Here is a 21,904-nt window from a genome sequence, read left to right as displayed (position 1 = left end):
GGGTTAAGAAAAGGCCAGGAATTACAAAGATTTACTATAAAGATTGAAAAGCCTAAAAAGGGGGGGAAATAGGGGATCGGGAGTGGACTGGGAACTGCGGTAAGGGCACAATCACAATTCACACTTGTACAGGCGAATAGGCGAATAGGCCATGACAGGTACTCCGTAAGCAAATCCACTCCAATGGGAAATTGCTTTGCTCCACCAAGTGCTAATGTCTCCGCTCAGCACTAACTACTGGCCCCTAATGTATCCTAATTATGGATCTATGAGATCCATGACTCCGTACGGATGGGGATTGGAGTCAAGTGACCAAGGTTGAATCATTTTTAATTTTACTAATTCCGATCTTGACCTTTTCTTATGGATGATTTTCACACTTGATATTTTTAAAAGTACAAGACGGGGCAGTTACAGAAAAAGCCACCAAAATCAAAAAAAAAAAATTACTAAAAAAAAATTTCAAAAAACTAAAAAATCAAAAATCAAAGATTCCTCTCAAGTAAACACGATCATGAAGAAAAGTAGAAATATCAACGTTGAAAATTCAAAAACCCCCCCAAAAAAAGGTCAGAAAGTGGAAATCAATCCCAAAGTGGAGACATGGGAAATAATCATACACAGAGGGGGCGCGCTAAAGGAGAATGGTCTCACAAGTGATCGACGAATGATTGATGACAAAAGTGATGTCGTTTTGGAGTTTGGGAGTTTTTCTGGATTTTCTGGATTTTCTGGATTTTCTAGCCATGACCTTGATCTGGGGGTTTTGTAACTAGTAGTACACTCCAGAGAGCAGAGAGCAAAAGAGCAGAGACCAGAGAGAGCAGAGAGCCTTTTCCGAACCCCCAAGTTGAAACTTTACGGCCTTTTCCTTCAGCAACTCCGTCTTCTCCAGATGTATAGCTTAAAATAAAAGTTAACTTGTAAATAGATTGAAAACAAGTTTCAAATGCGATCCAATAAAACCCCCCGACCGAATTGTCCCTCAGGCCTCGTAAGTGACAAACATCAGACCCACTTCATAGCCCAACTGGATGTGTACAACGATGATTTGCCCACCAGCTGCAGGGAAGCTCTAATGCACCTCGTTATCAAGCACCTTGGAGAGCCCAATATGGTCCCAACTCTGTCTTGATCCCTGCCCATGTGCTATACAAACATGGGAAATCCAAGTCAACATGCAATGTCAATAGATAATCCATATCTCCATCAGAATCGATTGCTCTAGACTTTTCCCAACATTGAAACTGTGCACTTAACCTTTTCTCCGCTCCTGTACTCCGTATACACATTATATGGATCAGCCGTCCAAAAAGAAACAGAGGCGCCACACACAAGACTGAGAGTACGGAGAACAGATTCATAAACATCCCAGGCATTCATCCCCACTCCGCGTTGGCAGCCCGTTTCATGCAAGGAATCGAGCTTTTAGAGGCGATTGGTCCATCTACCAGTGCACTAGCTTTTGGGATCATGCTTTTTGAGGTGTAACAAATTCAATCTAAAAATCCAATCCCAATTATGGGTAAATAATCATATGAATGGATATATTCAAGGGGGGTTTTTTTTCCTTTGCCTTGGATTTTTTTATTTGTTTGATTAGAAAAAAAAAAAAGGAAAAAAAAAAAAAAAAAAAAAAAAAACAATAAATCTGAACATTTGAAGGCGTGAGACTCAAATAGATTGGCCAGTCATTGAAAACGACCGTCAAATAGTTTCGAGCTAAGGAGCGGATGACCATCCCGGTTTTTGTGGAAATCACAAACGTCAAGCTGCATATTGGAAGAATATGGCAGGGGAGAATTTCCGACCTATCATTTTCTCCTTCCTTCAAATCCTGCTAACTTTAGCTTATACGCAGATTTCATACTTTAATATATGAAAGGGTGGGTAGTCCTGAGAGGGAGGCTTGCAGGATGCATTTCGGATGAAAAGAACGTACAGCCGCGATGCAATCTCATTGGCCTCAATATTGGGGTATACAATACAACGATCGTGGCGCGCTGAGAACCACAAGCAATTTCTCTCTACCGCCCGTCATCCCTCGAAAAGTCAGGCTACACAGCAACGACGGTAACGGGAACAACCATCTTACGGGTAGATGCAATTGCAAAAGTTTGAATCAAGGGCTAAGAGCACTACAGAGTATAGAAAAAAAAGAAAGGATTGTTTGGAAAAGCGAGAGGAGAATGGTCCGATTTCTATTGTCACATGCACCAGGAAAAAAAAGTCAAAGCCTGCAACCTTTTTTGGTAGCCCCCCCCCCCACCCTGTGCCGTAATGTCATTAAATACAATGGTAGACAATCCCGGCTTACTCTCTGGAAGGCTTCAATGCCGTATCACAAGAGGTAGATGGGAGAAGATAGGAGAATAGAGAGAAAATGAAAAAGAAAATTGATCATACAAGTTGGTAATCAAACACCGATACACCAGAACAAGAAAGGGGGATAAAAAGGGCCTTGAGAAGTATGTGTACAGTTGATGCGAAAAACAGATGCGAGAGATGGAGATCAGGGGAGTCGAGTCTCTAACACAAGGCAAAGGAAAAGGAGAAAAGAAACATAGTAAAAAAATACATGGGCCCAAAGGCCGAGAGTGGGAGCGCTAAAGTGAATGCAGTATTTACTGCTTGGTCTCACCCTGCTGCTCACCACCCTGCTGCTGCTGCTGCTGCTCGTTGTTGGCCTTGTGCATCTTGTCGAACAGAGTCAGGGAAGCGGTCTGGAGCTCATCGGTCTTCTCCTTGAGCTCCTCGGCAGTGGCGGTACCCTCACCGGACTGGTTCTTGACAACGAACTCACGGAGAGTGGCAATCTTCTCCTTGATGGTCTCAGCCTCGGTCTTGTCAAGACGGTCCTCGAAGTCCTTGAGGGCCTTCTCGGTATCGTTCAGGACGGAGTCGGCGCGGTTGGCGGCCTCGATGGCGGCCTTGCGCTCCTTGTCGGACTCGCCGTACTTCTCAGCATCCTCAACCATGGACTGGATCTCAGAGTCAGAGAGACCGGAGCCAGAGGCAATGGTGATGGACTGATCCTTGTTGGTAGACTTGTCCTTGGCGTGGACGTGAACAATGGAGTCAGCGTCGATGTCGAAAGCGACCTCGATCTGGGGGACACCACGGTGGGCAGGGGGGATGCCAACAAGCTGGAAGTTACCCAGCATCTTGTTATCCTTGACGAGCTCACGCTCACCCTGGAAGACCTTGATCTCGACAGCAGTCTGCATGTCAGCAGCGGTGGAGAAAGTTTGGGACTTCTTGGTGGGAATGGTGGTGTTGCGGTTGATCAGACGGGTGAAGACACCACCCAGGGTCTCGATACCCAGAGACAGAGGAGTAACATCGAGCAACAGAACGTCGGTAACCTCACCAGCGAGGACGGCACCCTGGACAGCAGCACCGATGGCGACAGCCTCATCGGGGTTGACGGACTTGGCGGGGTCACGACCGAACATGGACTTGACAGACTCAGTAACCTTGGGCATACGGGTCATACCACCGACCAGGATGACATCCTGAATGTCACTGGACTTGAGACCGGAGTCCTTAAGGGCCTTGCGGACGGGTTCAGTGGTGCGGCTGATCAAGGGGTCAACGAGGGCCTCGAGCTGAGCACGGGTCATCTTCTGGTTGATGTGGAGGGCACCACCGGCACCGGCACTGATGAAGGGAAGAGAGATCTCAGTCTGGAGGGAAGAAGACAGCTCAATCTTGGCCTTCTCGGCAGCCTCACGGATACGCTGGATGGCCATGCGGTCACCAGAAAGATCGACACCAGACTCCTTCTTGAAGTTCTCCACGATGTTACGGACAAGGTGGATATCGAAGTCCTCACCACCAAGGTGGGTGTCACCGTTGGTGGACTTCACCTCGAAAACACCCTTCTGGATCTCCAGGACGGAGATATCGAAGGTACCACCACCAAGATCGTAAACAGCAACAACACGGTCAGCCTCCTTCTCGAGACCGTAGGCAAGAGCAGCGGCGGTGGGCTCGTTAACAACACGGAGAACGTTCAGACCAGCGATCTGACCGGCATCCTTAGTAGCCTGACGCTGGGAGTCGTTGAAGTATGCGGGAACAGTGACAACGGCGTTCTTAACGGGCTTTCCGAGGTAAGCCTCGGCGGTGTCCTTCATCTTGTTAAGAACGAAACCACCAATCTGGGATGGGGAGTACTTCTGGCCCCGGGCCTCGAGCCAGGCATCACCGTTGGTGTGCTGGACAATCTTGTAGGGAACCTCCTGAATATCGCGCTGAACCTCAGCATCGGTGAACTTGCGACCAATAAGACGCTTGGTAGCGAAAAGAGTGTTCTCAGGGTTAACAACGGCCTGCCGCTTAGCGGCAACACCAACAAGGCGCTCACCATCCTGAGCGAAACCAACGACGGAAGGAGTGGTACGGGCACCTGGAGAAAGATAAAACACGTTAGTTTCCAAGCTCTCTTCATTTATCACAGGAATCGCAGGAATGATCAAGGGCGAATCTTGGATGGAATGCTGGCATGACTGCCAGGGGAAAAATTTTCACGTACCCTCGGCGTTCTCAATAATCTTAGGGGTCTTGCCCTCCATGATGGCAACAGCGGAGTTGGTGGTACCTATCATCAGAAATGTTAGGTCATTGCTCTCATACGATGATTTCGAAGACTTTTATCATGACTTACCCAGATCAATACCGATGACGGAGCCCTTAACCTTCTCCTCACCACCCTCGGTGGAGTTCCATCGACGGAAAGCAGCGCCGGGAACTCTGGAGGTAGGAGTGCGAGCGAAAGCGGCGCGCGGGAGCTATAAATTCAAAAAAAAGTTTAGTAAATTGTTATTGCGACGCGTGATGGATGCTTTTTTCCTGTCGCGGAAAAAAAAATTGTCAAGCCGTGACTTACCGCGCGAGACATGCGAGAAGGAAGCATTGTGAGTTAAATTAAGTAATACAAAAAAGGAGAAAAGGGAAAACACTCGAACGAATCAATCGCGGAGTGATGAAGGGGTATTAAAAGGGGAGGAGGATGGAGATGAAGATGGAGGAAAGGAAGGAGAAGGAGAGAGAAAGGTTTTGCAGGGTTTGGAAGCTTATGGAATCACGGGACATTGCCGGGGGACCGAACTCACCGCCCGAGTTGTGCCGAGTCCGTTTTTCGGTGACGTTGGTATAGAGTTCCTTGAGTTCCGCTAAAATCTTTTTTTTTTTTCACTTTCGCCTCTGCCTTTGCCTTTCATATCACTGAAGTATATAGTATGATCTTGGAGATATGGGCTTGGACCCCTGCAATATAAACCTCCCTTATTTTTCTTTTCCACCGATATCGGGTTTCAATCCACCTTGTTGTCCATGCAGTCGAGCTGCTATAGAAGAGATTGCTTAAATAATAAACCCAGATCTTTCTTCCTAATTCCTTGTCTCTCCCCCTTATAAGTAGATTCAGCTCTCCGTTAATGTCTGGTGTGTTGAGTATATTTGTGTTGCCTTCTTATTATGGGGTTGGAGTTCAACCGGGGAGGTCGTGTGACCCTCCCCGGTCCTCGATTGAGAAGTAGACGATGATCGGAATATCGATCATGGCGGCATCAGATGGCTCCGACTAGGGAGAGTAATCTTGAGTATGGAGGTATGTACGAGAAGCTTATGAGCTTATATGCTTTGATTTAAAATTATTTAAACTTCTCACAAATATTTGAAATACATGTTTCAATTCCTTATACGGAGTATGACACCCCATCTACATAGTATATACCTTCTGTAGTAAGTTTATCTTCCCATAAAGAAAAACATCCAACAAGTACCCTGGAGTTAATCTTCTAATTCAAGGCTCTCCCTTCTCTTTTTACATAATTTTCTTTTCTACATACGGATATCGCATCCGGTAATTTGATTTGAATTTTTTTCAATTCTTTGCCTTTAGTTCCTAGTCAGTGCAACCGCATTCGCTCCCCGGGTTTTAGCTCCACCCAAGTCTTACGTCATCAGTTTGAAATCGCATGCTACTTAGCCTCAGATAGATTCAGCTCTCCCAAGTGCTCCTCAAAGCTCTCGATCGGGTTTGGTGGCGCTCTCAGTCTCTGCAATTTTTCTATCAGACAATGTCGCCGCGGGCGTAGTCGCTCACCATGACCTCGGACTCGCTCATGTGAGTTCTTTGTCCCACTTCCCCTCCAGCGCTCTCTGCCCCGTATCATGTCGATCGGGCCTTCTCACATTTCAATCTTAGACATCGCCCGACTGAGTCCCTCATCCTTCCAAACAAGCGCCGCTTCTTCCCTTTAAAGATTCCCAACTTGTAAGTCCCTCGGGCTGTCTTCGCCCCCTGACCTACGTCCATGGATACATGTAATACGTGTGGCAGTTCATGATCTGACAACCCCGTTATAGCCACCTCCAGCTGCGCCACTACATCAGCACCGCTGATCCTGATCGCATTTATGTCGTCGTCGATCGAATTATTGTTGCGATCCACATTGCGGCGCAAAAGCGGGAGAGCATAGCCGTCATTCCGTTCGAGCCGCGATGCTTGGCGGCTGGACACGGGTGGATCGCAGTGGGTGGGCCAGAAAACGGTGAATGCGCTTACATCAGGATCGATGAGAGTGAACTACAGGTTCATGATGAGACGTATCCACCCCGCCCCTCCGATGTCGATAGTGCGCTTCCCCTCGACCTAGAACCACCGTCCCGGCCCCCGTCGCCGGGAGCGTCTGGGAGCGCCTCGGCACGTCGTCCGCCCAGACGATTATTGCCAGAACTCATTTTACACAAGTTTGGAGGCAGTATAGTCAACTCTGTGACTATCCATCGCTTCCCCGGTAATGGCGAAGGCACCTTGCACGAAGATGTGATGGTCCTCAGGTACTATACCAAAGCCTAGTTCCAAACGTCGGTTCTATGTTAACCTGCCATCCATAGTAACAACGATCATACCGTGACCGTATATTCCTTGACTCGATCCAAGGTTCTCAAGATCATACAACATTCAACTTGCATGAACTATACAACTATCTCCCCAGATCAGACAATCTTGGCTGCAGTGGGTGATGAGAATCGAGTATATTTTTATCGAATTCTGCGTGACTGGGGGCCAAATGCGTCTATAGAAACAGATGGCAGGCTCGCGGGCTGGGAATGGGAAGAGCTAAAATGCATCGAGATTGAAATTGGCACACGTGTCGATGATGCTTGCTGCTTTACTATTGCCTTTTCACCATCGAGCCACCTGTGTGCTATAGGCTCCCAATCGGGAGTCATCACTGTCATAGATGTAGAGGTCGTTCGCCAGGCCTCAGGAAGTGCCGAGTCCGATGAAAACCCGATTCTCTACCAGTTCTTAGCTTCCAGGCCCTGCCAGGAGGGTGGAGCTGTGCGCTGCATGACGTTTTCCCCCGAACCATGGGACTTGTTGGTATGGCTGGAAGGTCAGGGGCGAGCTGGCATCGCAGATGTTCGCCAGTTCTTCGTCCGTAGGCAAATTCTAGATTTAAGTCTTGATGATCCACAGCTTCAAGCGGCTCGTTTAGAGCCGATGGGAGAAGATTCGGATGAACAGTCTATGGACGATGACGACCTGGCCGTGCTACCCCCACCTCCACCGCGACTGAGGATTCATGGCGATGATACCGCAGCTGAGCGAGGCCTGGGAGAAGCCGATCGCTCTTCGGCGCGAGAAAATATAATGCAAGATCTCAGTGAGCGAGAGAGATTGATCATGGATTTTTTGAACACAGCACGGTGGACTTCAAGGCTTGAAGAAAGACTCACCGAGCGGCCAGAGCGGCCCGCCAGAACGAGCTTGCACCCTCATCATGCTCGCACGCGACACTACGACCCCACAGATGGGGTCACTCGAAGCTCTCATCCCAGTTCACCCCCTAACCAATATGATTCTTCCGAGATCGCTCGCGATGTAGATAGTGAATTATTCCTGCCACCCCCTCCACCTCCACCGCGCATGGGTCATTCCAGACGAGCAAATGCTCCTTCTGAGAGGTCGTACCATGCTAGGCGCCAAAGCTCGATTGTTGTCTCTCAAGGAAATCGACCTACGGAAGTCGAAAATTCTAACCTCGATCCCCAGCCGAGTCTGACCCTTAGTTGGACAACGTCACCATCTGAGCTCCTGTCTACCGGATCAGACATTACCTCCCGGGCCCTTGATTCAGATCTTGTCGATCACGAAAATGACTCAGGTCCAAGAACACCAGAGGCAATAGGACCCTCCCCAGTGCTCGACCTCGGCATTTCCTCCGAAGCTCTCGCTAGGCTTCGCCCTCAACGATCAAGCTCTACCCCGCGGCGAACTGAACGACCCCAGACCGCGACAGAACGGAGATATGATCCTTCGAGACTCTCTAACTATGAAATCAGAGCCAATGTTGCGGCGGAGCGTCTTCGACGTCAGCAGCGCCCAATACCAAATGAGGTACACAATCGCTCCTCAATTGAACGAGAGCAGAGACATCGCCAACACTTTCTTGGTTTTGAACAGACACACTCCCCTCGTTGGATCAGAAATATCATCAACGACTTACCTGACCGAAATTCAGTCAACGGCTCTGGTGCCAATGAGCCAGACGCCACAGCTGGGCTGGGTTGGGGCGCCGACGGAAGAACATTGTAAGTTCTTTCCAGACTACAGCCATCTTGGTTGGATCTAACCGATCATTCTATAGATATTTAGCCACAGTGGAGGGAATATTTGAGTATCAGCTAAACATACACGACCGCCGAACTTTTCCGTCAATCTCATACCGATAAATACTTGGTTGGCGACTCTAAAACCACCCACGGATTATTTCTATGCACAGGGGGCTCCTGAGTCAACTGGTGTAGACCGCACTATGAACGGCCACGAATTCCCTTTCTTCATTCTTTGGTGGCCTCCTTTCTTTATTGGAAGAACCGATTCCTTTCTACTGATCTCCTTTTACCGCTATTTTTTTCTTCTCTGTTGATTTTGGGCTCTGTCTGGTGTGTTCATCCATCTCTTTCACATATGCTTCAGGCGCTCGGAGTATAAATTCTTATAGCCATTCCCTCTCTCATGTTTTGCAAAGTGTCTTTTGTTTGAATGGCTGGTCCCGGTACAAAAGTTACACGGCGTATGATATTCTAATGACAATGATTGCCTAGGTATGAGAACTTCCAGTAATTCCGGGGGGCTTTGGAGGTTGGTTTCATATAATGTTTATTCGCTATCTAGTAAGTAGGTGCCTTACATATGTACTACTTTCTAGACATCAAATTTTGCCAGCTATTACATCAAGATTACGTGGTAGTACTTCGTATACTTCGTACTTGGGATAGGTAGGTATAGTATGTATACTCGGTACTTGAGATAGATATCGTACTCACCAGTTGACGACTAGTACTCTGCCTACTACTTTCCTCTTTTCAAATACCAACTAGAGGAATCATGTGATGGAATCTTTCACAACCACACAAAAAGTAAAGGGAGGGGGCAATAGTACATAGTACATACTACCACTACTATGTAGTACACACTGCGTACTAATGTACAGTTTTACTACCTTTGAAGTGGGGACTGTAGATCTCATTCGATGGCCGTATAGGGAGGCGGTCAGCTACGGCGATGCCCCACACTACGTCAATAGGCATATAATGCCGGTCACCACCGCCTAGAGCTCATACGGACAAAAAAGCAAGGTGGGGAGACATTGGAAGGAAGGCACTTTCGTGACTTAGATTGTCTCTTCAACCACAATTGTTTGCACCACCTTTCTTGGAAAACAGTGACTCCGGATTTGCTCCCAATTCCCAATTTTCGCCCGGTTCAATAGTCGCCGCATTGACCCCAGTTTCGACTTGTCCTCCACTCTCCGCGTTGACTCGAGCCTCAACAGACTTCAGAATCCCTGGCGAGGGCTGCACAAAAATGGCTGACTCGTTAGCCATGGCGTTGTCTCGGCTTGACCTGGATGCCAAGAAGAGCGTTCCAGCATCTGTTGAGGCGCAACTCGCTGAAGAGGTGGCCGGTACATCCGAAGGACGCGAGACGCGTAAACCAAGTACTAGCAGGCATGCGGATGAGCTTCTGAAAGATCTAGAGCATGAGTTCATCCATCCCTCCGCTACATTTAGCCCCATATGGCTAAACCGGCTGCAAAAGTATGTTAGCTGTGAATGCGTGCCCGCATTAACGTCTGGACTGATTAATGTCAAAAATGTTACTGATCATCTATCGATAGGCGATGGGATGTCCCGACAGACTTGACGGAGCTTTTCGAAGTCGCGCCCACACAAACACGTACCGTCATAAGATTCACACGCGAAGGCCTAGAAGGACGGGTTACTGGCTATCGAGAGGTAACGGTTCCGGCTTCAAGCATCAATGCTAAGAACTCAACCTCGCTCCTTCGCCGACCGGCTGGCCGTGCAGACTTTGTTCGAGGCGCAGCAGGATTCTTCCCTTTTGCACCGGGCGGCTTAGAAGGGGTAGAGGTCCTTGCCGAAATGGAGGAAAGCGAGGAGTTCGTGGAAAAGTCGCGCTATAACAAGCAGGGTGGCTTGGATCGCATAATCAACTTCGGATCAGAGGGCGGATTATTGACAACGCCACCTGGATTTGACCGTGGCATGAAATTCACGGAAGAAAAGTCTAAAGAGGCCACGCAGACAGAAGAGGAGGTCGAAGATGCACTCACCCAGGAGGAGAGCGGCATTCAGGCCGACAAACCCGATCAAAAACATAATAACGATGGAGATGTCAACGTCAACACCGCAGACTTGGAATCCCACGATGAAGGCGAGGAAGGCGAGGAAGGCGAAGAAGATATTGATGATCTATTGCCAGTCGAGTTCCCTGCGCTCGAGCCGCATGGCCCGCTGCTTGCGAGTATGAAGAGACAGAAGGGCCGGGAATGGGCACACGTCGTAGACATTAATAAGGAAATCCCTAACTTCCACGATTTGGTCCCAGATATGGCAAGAGAATGGCCATTTGAGCTGGATGTTTTCCAAAAGGAAGCAGTCTATCACCTGGAGAATGGCGATTCGGTCTTTGTTGCAGCACACACATCAGCAGGAAAAACAGTCGTCGCTGAGTATGGAATTGCGTTGGCTGCCAAGCACATGACCAAGGCAATCTATACATCACCCATCAAAGCTCTCAGCAACCAAAAGTACCGGGATTTCCGCACCGAGTTCGAGGATGTCGGTATTCTTACCGGTGATGTGCAAATTAACCCGGAGGCTAGCTGTCTGATCATGACAACCGAGATTTTGCGGAGTATGCTTTATCGCGGTGCGGACCTTATTCGAGACGTTGAATTTGTCATCTTTGACGAGGTCCATTACGTGAACGATCTCGAGAGAGGTGTTGTGTGGGAAGAGGTCATTATCATGCTTCCTGAACATGTCACCTTGATCCTATTGTCAGCTACCGTACCGAACACCTATGAGTTCGCATCCTGGGTCGGCCGTACGAAGAAGAAGGATATTTATGTGATCTCAACGCCCAAACGGCCTGTACCACTGGAGCACTATCTCTGGAGTGGAAAGGACAAGTTCAAGATTGTTGACTCGAACAAGAAGTTCCTTGAAGCAGGCTGGAAGAATGCAAACGATGCCTTGTCTGGTAAAGATAAAGAAAAGGCCAAGAAGGAGGCTGAGGCTCAGGCTCAGGTTCAGGCCCAGGCCCAGGCACAAGGTCAGGGTCAGCGAGGAGGTGGTCGAGGGGGAGGGGGAGGAGGACGCGGGCAACCTGGCATCGGAAGGGGTGGCCCACGGGGCGGTCCACAGCGGGGAGGCGGTCCACAGAGAGGAGGCGGTCCGCAGAGAGGAGGCCCACCGCAAAGAGGAGGGAGAGGACAAGGTGGTCGAGGAGGGCCTTCCAATCGTGGAACAGGGAACATTGCTCGCACTGGGCGCGGAGGCTTCCGCACAAGCGCTGCGCAGGATAAAACGACTTGGGTTAATCTTGTCTCGCATCTTCGCAAAGAAGATCTACTTCCCGCGTGTATTTTCGTGTTCTCGAAGAAACGATGTGAAGAAAACGCGGACTCGCTGTCAAATCAAGACTTTAGCACCGCCAATGACAAGAGTCAGATCCATATGATGATCGAAAAGTCACTCACTCGACTTAAGCCCGAGGACCGAACCCTTCCACAGATTCTTCGCCTTCGAGAGCTTCTGGGCAGAGGTGTCGCTGTGCATCATGGCGGCCTGCTTCCGATCATGAAAGAAGTTGTCGAGATCTTGTTTGCCAGGGGATTGGTCAAGGTTCTCTTCGCGACAGAAACCTTTGCAATGGGGTTGAATTTGCCAACGAGAACGGTTGTTTTCTCTGGATTCCGCAAACATGATGGCAAGTCTTTCCGCGACCTTCTACCTGGCGAATATACTCAAATGGCGGGACGCGCAGGACGTCGTGGTCTTGACACAGTGGGTTACGTGATTATTGTCACTTCCGGTAGTAATGAAGCCCCAGCTGCTGGTGGTTTGAAGAATATGATTCTTGGAGACCCCACAAAACTCAGGTCACAGTTCCGACTCACATACAACATGATTTTGAATCTTCTCCGAGTGGAAGCACTCAAGATTGAAGAGATGATCAAACGAAGTTTCAGTGAAAATGCCACTCAAGCTCTTCTACCGGAGCACGAGAAAGAAATCAAAATCTCCGAAGAGAGCCTGGCCAAAGTCAAGCGGGAACCTTGTGAAATATGTGATTTGGATATCGAATCTTGTCATACGGCTGCAACAGAGTACAACAGGCTCACTACGCAGCTACACAAAGAAGCAATGTCGTCACCTATTGGAAAAAGACTTTTCTCCATGAAGAGATTAGTCGTGTACAAGAAGGTAGGTCGCGAAGACAGATTTTGTCTAATTCACACGCTGACATTTTTTAGGATGGATTACGAACTGCTGGTCTCCTCGTAAAAGATGGTATCGGCGGTGGCCCGACTCCTTGTCTTCAGGTGCTTGAGATCGGCACAATCAGCAGCAAACGCCACCCCAGCTCTATCCTACCATTCTTGCCTAATTTCCGACCATATCTTGAGGCACTCCCATCGAGCGCTGCTTCTATGTACCTTAAGGTTGTCAAGATCCCACTGGACGACCTCGAATGTCTTACAAACACAGAAGTCAAGGTCGGGGGACCTATTTGGTACTTAAATATCAAGAAAGGTACGTAATATCCTTGAATCCTTTGAATAGTCACGAGTCTTGTGCTAACAATATTTCCCCAAAAGAGTGTATCAAGTTCGCTGACAAGGAGTTGGTCAAATTCACCAAATCCTGGGTTGATTCGGCTTGGGATGAGGTGGACTGGTCGCGGGTCAAGGAGTTGCAAGTGCGAGAAACTCTCGCCCAACGGGATGCCCAGATGGAAATCATAAAGTCATGCAAATCCTACTCGTGTCCGGATTTCCTGAAACATGTAAGTGAACTTTTCCGTCCGTTCTGCTAATGATTCGGTTGGTCGCTTATTCATTCTCTTCACAGTATGAAATGCAAAATGATATGTGGCAAATCAAAGACAACATTTCAGAGCTGAAGAAGTTGATGTCCGATCAAAATCTTCAGCTGCTTCCCGATTACGAACAGCGTATCCATGTCCTCCGAGAGCTTGGCTTTGTTGACGAGCATTCTAGAGTTCAGTTGAAAGGAAAGGTTGCCTGTGAAATCCACTCTGCTGACGAGTTGGTTTTGACCGAACTTATTCTCGAGAACGTTCTCGCTGAATTCGAGCCGGCAGAGATTGTCGCGCTCCTCTCTGCCTTTGTGTTCCAGGAAAAGACCGATACTACACCTACCTTAACCCCTCGCCTTGAGAATGGTCAAAAGACCATCATCCGCATTGCCGAGAAGGTGAACAACTTCCAGGTCCTTCACCAGGTGATTCAGTCGAGTGAAGATTCCAATGATTTTGCCAGCACACCAAGATTTGGGCTTGCTGAGGTAGTGTATGAATGGGCAAATGGAATGTCTTTCAACCGGATCACCGACCTCACCGATGTCATGGAAGGTACTATTGTCCGTTGCATTACTCGATTGGATGAGACCTGTCGAGAGGTTAAGAATGCAGCCAAGCTTGTTGGTGACCCAACCCTCTACACTAAGATGCAGGCCGCGCAAGAGTTGATCAAGCGAGATGTGATTTTCGCTGCATCTTTGTACATGTGAGGAGGGAATTTTCAAGGGAACATTTGAAACAGCTGTCTTCATGTTCTTAAGATTCTTCAAATTTTCCATTCAATGAAGTCGGGTCCAAGATTGTGTGCCCAATTGTCCCAAGGTCTCGACGTGTTAATGCAGCGTGTATATATGATCATCAATAATGCATATATTCTTACAGACCAAACGATTGATCATCCAGTGTGTGTGGAATTGAATTGATAGATGATAAACATTTGAATGTGACATCCATTACAAGCACTTGAGGGTACTGCTTTCCACGGTTTGCTCCATATTCACATTCCAACATTTGAGGGCAAACTAGTAGTATACTGGTATAGATGCATATGTGTATACTAGTAGTTTTCTGCTCATATTTCGAGAATATATAAATAGTATCATTAATGTACTCTGACGTCTCTTGTTGAAAGAAAATAGAGGGGTGTGGAGTCAAAGAAAATCCATGTTGTGCGGCCGCTGATTAGTTGCGGGGCGTCTACCGCCCGCCCTAGAAAATCCCAATACCATCCAAATGTTCTCCCCCTCGACAACTTTTTTTTTTGATCTTTGAAATCACCTTCATTTGATCCAGTAATAGGGTTATATTTTCCCTATCTCCGTACCCTTGTACTCGCCTCACGCCTCTTTCCCTACCCTCGTCGCGTGGCTCCCCAGGGTTTCCTACTCGGAGTTAATTTGTGATTTTTTTTCTGGCGCTGGGGTGGTGCGAATATGGATGTCACGGCCCTTCGAGACCGCATCCAGTCTACTTTAGACGCGAATGCGGACAATCGCCGACAAGCTGAGTTGGATCTGAAATATGTATGTTACCATCAATTTTTCTGGTTGGCGGGGTTGAAGCATGGAAACTGACCTCGCGGGGGGCTGCCCCCTCTATTTTCTAGGCCGAGACGCAGCCTGGTTTTATCAATGCGCTGCTAGATATCCTGCAGGGGGAGCAGAACAATGCAGTACAGCTGTCTGGTATGTAGTGCATGTCCATTTTGACCTGGTAGTCTTGGATATAGCTACCTGTGAGGATAACATCGCTAACCCCGCCCCCCAGCCGGTGTCTACTTGAAGAACCGTATCAGCCGAGGATGGGCTCCCATCGAAGAGAACCCCCAGCGGGTCCCTATTCCCGAATCCGAGAAGCCCAGTTTCAGAGAGCGACTGATTCCTGCCTTGGCCTCCACGCCGCCGAATGTCCGCGCCCAACTGGTTCCTCTTCTCCAGAAGATTCTGCAGAACGATTTCCCCGAGCAGTGGCCAGGGTTCCTTGATCTCAACCTTCAACTCCTCGCTACCAACGATGCGAACACCGTTTACGCCGGTCTGCAGTGCCTACTGGCCGTTTGCCGTGTCTACCGATTCAAGGCCGGAGAGAAGCGCGAGGAGTTCGACAAGATCGTGGAACACTCCTTCCCCCAGCTGCTCAGCATTGGACAAAGGCTGGTTGACGAGGAGAGCTTGGAAGCAGCAGAAATGCTTCGCATCATTGTGAAGGCATACAAGCATGCCATTTACGTAGGTGGAACAAGGCCTCTTGTTGCTGCAAAATGGGATGAATAAACTAACTGGCAATGTTTTTCTTTTCTTTCTAGTATGAGCTCTCGCCTGCTCTCCAGACTCACCAGGCCACTGTTGACTGGTGCACATTGTTCCTGCGAATCATTTCCAAGACCCCCCCTGCTAGCGCTATGAATGAGTCGAAGGAAGACAGAGAGATGAACCATTGGTGGAAGTGCAAGAAGTGGTCATATGCTAATTTGAACCGTCTCTTCATCCGGTATGCTTTCAGTGAGGCCCCGTATAGCTTGAGGGCTATTTTACTTATCTGCAATTTTTTAACAGCTACGGCAACCCCACCACCATGTCGAAGCCCTCCTCCACTCCCGACTATACCGCGTACGCGAAAACTTTCATCAGCACCTTTGCCCCTACAATCCTCAATGGATACCTGCAGGAGATTGACAAGTGGGTCTCAAAGTCTCAATGGATGAGCAACTCCGCCATCTCTTACACTTTGATCTTCATGGAGGAATGTGTCAAGCCAAAGGCCATGTGGGATCACCTCAAGCCGCATATGGAGAACTTAATCGCTCATTTTGTTTTCCCCATCTTGTGCCAGTCGGACGAGGATATTGAGTTGTTTGAAGAGGATCCCTCGGAATACCTACACCGCAAGTTGAACTTCTACGAAGAGGTCTCGGCTCCCGATGTTTCCGCCACAAATTTCTTGGTTTCCCTCACGAAGAACCGTAAGAAGCAAACTTTCTCGATCTTGACATTCGTCAACAGCGTTGTTAGCAAGTACGAAGCTGCCTCCGAGGACCAGAAGCTCCCTCGCGAGAAGGAAGGTGCTCTTCGCATGATTGGATCACTTGCTTCCGTCATCCTGGGCAAGAAGAGCCCCATTGCTGATCAAGTTGAATACTTCTTCGTTCGCCACGTCTTCCCCGAGTTCCGCAGCCCCCACGGCTTCCTTCGTGCTCGTGCTTGTGACACCCTCGAGAAGTTCGAGCAGCTTGATTTCAAGGACCCTAACAACCTGATGGTCATTTACCGCAACATTCTGGAGTCCATGGCCGATTCTGAGCTTCCTGTTCGAGTCGAGGCTGCCCTGGCCCTTCAGCCCCTGATCCGCCACGATATCATCCGGACTTCCATGCAGCAGAACATCCCCCAGATTATGCAGCAGCTCCTCAAGCTGGCTAACGAGGTCGATGTTGATGCCCTGGCTAATGTCATGGAAGATTTCGTTGAAGTATTCTCTGCAGAGCTTACTCCATTCGCCGTGGCATTGAGCGAACAGCTCCGCGATACCTATATGCGAATCATTGGTGAGCTCCTGGAGCGCAATGCTGCCAAGGGTGGAGATGATGATGGATTTGGCGACTTCCTTGACGACAAGAGTATCACCGCACTCGGTGTTCTACAGACCATTGGAACTCTTATCCTTACTCTGGAGAGCACTCCTGATGTTCTTTTGCATCTGGAGACCATTTTGATGCCTATTATCAGCATCACTTTGGAGAACAAGCTTTACGATCTCTACAATGAGATCTTTGAAATCATTGACAGCTGCACCTTCGCCTCGAAGAACATCTCGGGCACTATGTGGCAAGCCTTTGAGCTCATCCACAAGACCTTCAAGGCTGGTGCTGAGCTATACCTGGAAGATATGCTGCCTGCTCTTGACAACTACGTCGCTTACGGATCTGACATGCTGGTGCAGAACCCGGCCTACCTGGGTGCTATTGTCGGCATGGTCGAGGACATTTTCCGTGACGACAAGGTCGGCGGTGTTGACCGAATTTGCGGCTGCAAGCTTGCCGAGACTCTCATGCTTAACCTCCGTGGCCACATTGATCAGTACATTCCTCTCTTCATTGAGTTGGCTATGACTGTCATTGATGCCGGCGAAGCTCGGACCAAGTCCTACCGCATTCATCTCATGGAGATGGTCATCAACGCCATTTACTACAACCCTGTTCTCAGTCTCCAGGTTCTTGAGGCTAAGAACTGGACAAACAAGTTCTTTAGCAACTGGTTCTCAAACATCGACAATTTCCGTCGTGTTCACGACAAGAAGCTGTCTATTGCCGCTATCAGCTCGCTGCTCACCATGGCGGCGGGCGATGTTCCTGTTAGCGTTCAGCAGGGCTGGCCAAGATTGTTGCAGGGTGTGACAAGACTCTTCCAGACTCTGCCCGCTGCACTTAAGCGTATGTGTTTATTTCTGTGTGTTGCGATACAGCAAGTCTTTGTTTACTAACTATTATGGCAGTGCGCGAGGAGGCTACCAAGGAGTCTGACTTCACCCTCGATGACGATCTTGACGACGATGACGAAGACAACGACTGGGATGGTGAAATTGAATGGAACGAGGACGAAGTTGAAGAGGCTCTCGACGATGACGTTGCTGACGAGAGTGCTGCCTATCTGGAGTTCCTCAACCAGGAGGCCCAGAAGTTCGGCGCTTATGGCGATGACTATGATGAAGACATGGATGAGGAGAGTCTCCTTGAAACTCCCCTGGACAAGGTTGAGCCGTACGGCATGTTCAAGCAGGTCTTCTTGAGTAAGTTCAACTCGCTATTCACCCATTTTGAAACCAAGCTTATTCATCTTTCTTCTTCTACAGACTTGCAAGCCGAGCAGCCACAGCTCTACGACAACCTGACCAAGGTTCTTGGACCCGAAGAGCAGCAGATCATCCAGTCGGTCTTCCACGAAGCTGATCAGAAGGCTCTGCTTGCCCAGCAAAATGCGGAAGCTGCCGCAGCTGCAGGCATGCAAAACGGAAACCAATAAACCGGCCCGAGGCAATGACCCTAATCCATTGATTCGAAGTCACTATGCCAGGTCTCCCTGATTCCCTGCTCACGAGACATATGCCCCCTTCATGTCTTTCTTCCAATTGTTTAGAACATGCTCGTTTCCCGTTTATATCTGTTGTTTTCTTCCTTTGATGTTCTTTTTTTATCTTATCTCCACACTGATGTGCTTGCAAAAAAGTCCCTACCCCGTTCCCTCCCTTTCATAATCCGCCTTTATGCACAGATTCCCCTTACCACAAAGATCCTTGTGGTATAGCTAGCACATCAGTCGCATTACACATATTCAATGCATGCTCTGTTTCTGGTAATGTAGAATTAGTTTGAACTATCGGGAGGACGCTCGAGTATTATTTTTTGTTTTCCAAGGGGGTTGTTTTTGGAGCTATTCGTCATCAAGCTGGGACGGGTACTACATACATCTAGTCTTCTTTGAGAGTGCGATCAGCCTCGCGAGTTGCCCAGGACATTTAAAAGACATTGATCCATCCGTCATGTGGATTGCTCAACATTTGAATGATCCGAGTTTCAAGGTTGATATGGAATGGAGGCATTGATCCTTCAAGTATTTGCATGGAATTTTGAATGCTCTCGATCAGGGACATCTATTAAATTCTATTATATACTAGTAGTAACCCAAATGAACCCAAGGTCTACAATTACCCGTCAATTGTAGATCATGTAATCCATCAACCATCACGTGAACGTATACAAGTGAGAGTCATTAAGAGATGATATCATCGACATACGAGGAAACCACTTCCCATTCCAATAACAGGGAAAGTCTGGATGAGCTCAAAACAGCCAAAAAAACAGCCCAACACTCCCCATGGAATCTCGAATCCCCACCATCTGAAGCAGGAAGACCATAGGTGCAAATGAACGTCATCATGATGAACCACCCAACCTGTTCGAGAACGTCACTTTTAGAGGCAGAAACATGTCGATTATCGAATACTTATATACTTTCGAGCTAGTATCCCACTCCTTCCTCTCTTCAACTCACCTCGTTGAATACATCTACCTTCAACTTGAAACAACGCGTTCATCTTTAACTCGTGCATCATCAGCCGATAAGAAGCTTATCTACATATATCGAAAGGACCAAACACTGAAACATTCATCAGGTAAGCACAATGCCTGAAGACGAACACCATGAGATTCTGGAATACGTCAGATCCATCTAACATATATATATCAATTTACTTATTAGAATACCACACCCTCCAATATGTCTGCCCAACACTCAGGCCGTCAATCTCCCCCAGAGGATCGCCAATCCGGTATCCAGCAGCGTGATCCCCCATCCAGTGGCAAGATCGGATCTTCATCTTCCCGCCCCGCATCGGACTTTGCTCACCAGGAATCCGAGCGATCGAAGAGTGAAATATTGACGAGTAACCCTGAGCATCCGCTCGAGAAGATTGAGGCGGACAAGTATAAGAAGGGAACAGGAAACTTTTCAATCCATTGATACGATCAACTGGCAGCCTGGAGATATTACAAGGTTGATGAGTACTAGGTGCCAAATGTTGGTCTAAAAAATGTTGCACATGTGTATTTATGAATTACTTTGATCAGGATACTATCCATTCACATCCAGATGTCTTGATTATTTACAAATTGAGGGTGTGACATGAATTTATTTTTTCTTAATAAAGCTCAAACTCTTCCAGGGACAGTTAAAATCCATATTATTGAGTAACCACCGGTCTACTGTTTATTTGACTGTGATCAAAAGCAATCGTACATATGTTCATTCGCTTGCAATTAAAGTACTATGAAAAATAAAGCGATGATCAAGTAGCCGCAGAGTCGGAGTCGGAATCGCATCACAAATCGTTAAGCTCGTGCCAAAGGACAACGCGGGGAATGGGTCAAGAAGGCACGCTAGCGCAAATCTTCACTTTCAAATCACTGCCTCTCAAGCGTGAGAGTAAACTGTTTAGACAAAAACAGAACTTAAGCCAGAGGCGCAGCACCGGCAGCCTCGGAAGCAGGTACAGCGGCAGGAGCCGTAGAAGCACCCTCGGCAGAGGTAGCAGCAGAACCTGAGGCATCCTCGCCCTCAGAGCTGCGACCGAGCTTCAAGTCGGCCAGACGACGTGCCTCGTTGTGGATATCGCGCACCTGCTTATCAGTCTGCACGTAGAAGCCACGCAGCTTCTGGCCGTGGGGGTGCTCGAGAGCCTTCTCGAAGTAGTTGTTCAACGAGTGCCAGCCAGTGGCAGCCTTGTTAGAGATCTGATAGCTTTCATCCAAGCCCTTGGCGCGTTCAGTGGCGTTGAACTTCTTGTCAAAGTTGCTCAGGGCGGAGGTGAACTTGGTGGAGAATCCGTGCTTCTGGTCCAGAGCGATGGCCTTCTGGATAGCGCCATCGCTGACAACGTAGCCGTGGGCCAGGTATTCGGCGATGATGCGCGAGCGGGGCTTATCTTCCTGTGCGATCTCGTGCTCCTCTTCCTTATCGGTGGATGAGGTGGCCTGGGCGCCGGCGAGATCGTCAATGTTCTGGGCAGCTTCCACGTGCACGGAAGAGGAGCCCAATTGGGTCTGATCGAGGAGGAGAGCAGTCTTTGCAGCGCTGTATTGTGGGTTAGAAAATGGGTTTATGGCGTATTACCGGCGCTTGGTGACGCGCGGTGCGGGGTAGCTATCTTACGCTTCTTTCTCGAAGGTGACGCTGGCGGACTTGGGGGCTTCGGCCTCGGAGCTAGTAGGGGTAATGGAGAGAGAGGTAATCTTGCCACTATATTCATGAGTTAGGTCCAAATTTTGGATTGTTGTAAAGCTTGTCATGTAGCTATTTTTTGTTTTTGTTTTGGGGTATGCTTACCAGAAGCTGAAGAAGTCACGGACATCCTTCTCAGAGGTGGAGGGGGCGATGCCCGAAACGTGAACAGTGGTACCAGACATGATGAATAGCTGAGATTTGTGGAAAGGGAGGTTTTTTTTTTCTCGAGAAAGGAATATGTTTCTGAAGAGCGAGAAAAAGGAGAGGGTAAAGCCAAGTATTTATGGCCACTGCGCCACAGGTGACGTAGAGCGGGGCTGCACCGCCTCGTATTAGTATTTGCTGCTTGCACGCAGTAACCGAGCTAGTATTCCAATAGTGTGCTACGCTATGTGACTATGTCTAAATTTAATCTGAAACGTGGGCGCAGCCCACGCTTGTTTTCCTGGCTTGGAGGATAGTCCATTTCAGACAAATGAAATAGAGTTGCACAAGGCAATTTCAGAGTCTAAGCCTCTAAGGTAGAATGTCTGCCCGCAAACGAAGACCTAGTATTTTAAGGATAGTGAAGAAAAGAAAGAGAGAGGGGGGAAAAAACAACAACCAAAACTAGGCACTGCTCCAGGCAGGTAAATCAAAAGAGAGAAAAGAGAAAAAGACCAAGAAGCCCTTTCATCAGAAAAGAGGCCCGTAT

At 48.4% G+C, this 21,904-nt stretch overlaps 6 protein-coding genes across 6 annotated transcripts; 4 read left to right on the top strand and 2 right to left on the bottom strand.

Annotated features, from left to right (window-relative positions):
- Positions 1-2,624: 2,624 nt before the first annotated feature.
- Positions 2,625-4,918, bottom strand: N7466_001759 (Hsp70 family protein; the record flags this gene model as incomplete). Its single annotated transcript, XM_057161157.1, has 4 exons — positions 2,625-4,411; positions 4,538-4,603; positions 4,670-4,793; positions 4,892-4,918. 4 exons carry the CDS (start codon positions 4,916-4,918, stop codon positions 2,625-2,627), a joined length of 2,004 nt encoding a protein of 667 aa, XP_057024442.1.
- Positions 4,919-6,113: 1,195 nt separating this feature from the next.
- N7466_001758 (uncharacterized protein) lies at positions 6,114-8,751 on the top strand (the record flags this gene model as incomplete). The annotated part of the gene is made up of 5 exons (XM_057161156.1): positions 6,114-6,133; positions 6,215-6,283; positions 6,376-6,849; positions 6,907-8,610; positions 8,667-8,751. The coding sequence occupies 5 exons, from the start codon at positions 6,114-6,116 to the stop codon at positions 8,749-8,751; spliced, it is 2,352 nt and encodes a 783-aa protein (XP_057024441.1).
- Positions 8,752-9,889: 1,138 nt separating this feature from the next.
- N7466_001757 (SKI complex RNA helicase subunit SKI2) lies at positions 9,890-14,145 on the top strand (the record flags this gene model as incomplete). The annotated part of the gene is made up of 5 exons (XM_057161155.1): positions 9,890-10,122; positions 10,203-12,816; positions 12,867-13,146; positions 13,212-13,399; positions 13,465-14,145. 5 exons carry the CDS (start codon positions 9,890-9,892, stop codon positions 14,143-14,145), a joined length of 3,996 nt encoding a protein of 1,331 aa, XP_057024440.1.
- A 651-nt stretch (positions 14,146-14,796) lies between these two features.
- N7466_001756 (putative nonsense-mediated mRNA decay protein (Nmd5)) lies at positions 14,797-18,453 on the top strand (the record flags this gene model as incomplete). The annotated part of the gene is made up of 6 exons (XM_057161154.1): positions 14,797-14,958; positions 15,042-15,120; positions 15,203-15,663; positions 15,741-15,925; positions 15,991-17,864; positions 17,927-18,453. The coding sequence occupies exons 1-6, from the start codon at positions 14,869-14,871 to the stop codon at positions 18,451-18,453; spliced, it is 3,216 nt and encodes a 1,071-aa protein (XP_057024439.1). The 5' UTR covers positions 14,797-14,868.
- Positions 18,454-19,707: 1,254 nt separating this feature from the next.
- On the top strand, positions 19,708-19,950 carry N7466_001755 (uncharacterized protein; the record flags this gene model as incomplete). The annotated part of the gene is made up of 1 exon (XM_057161153.1): positions 19,708-19,950. The coding sequence occupies one exon, from the start codon at positions 19,708-19,710 to the stop codon at positions 19,948-19,950; it is 243 nt and encodes an 80-aa protein (XP_057024438.1).
- A 488-nt stretch (positions 19,951-20,438) lies between these two features.
- vip1 (putative actin cytoskeleton protein (VIP1)) lies at positions 20,439-21,392 on the bottom strand (the record flags this gene model as incomplete). Its single annotated transcript, XM_057161152.1, has 3 exons — positions 20,439-21,060; positions 21,139-21,225; positions 21,313-21,392. 3 exons carry the CDS (start codon positions 21,390-21,392, stop codon positions 20,439-20,441), a joined length of 789 nt encoding a protein of 262 aa, XP_057024437.1.
- Positions 21,393-21,904: the final 512 nt, after the last annotated feature.

The sequence above is a fragment of the Penicillium verhagenii genome (genome assembly GCF_028828195.1).
Source record: "Penicillium verhagenii strain IBT 33310 chromosome Unknown utg000003l_segment0_segment0, whole genome shotgun sequence".
Classification (NCBI taxonomy): Eukaryota; Fungi; Ascomycota; class Eurotiomycetes; order Eurotiales; family Aspergillaceae; genus Penicillium; species Penicillium verhagenii.
Note: the sequence above shows the minus strand (reverse complement) of the source record. Positions and strands in the feature narration are given on the sequence as shown.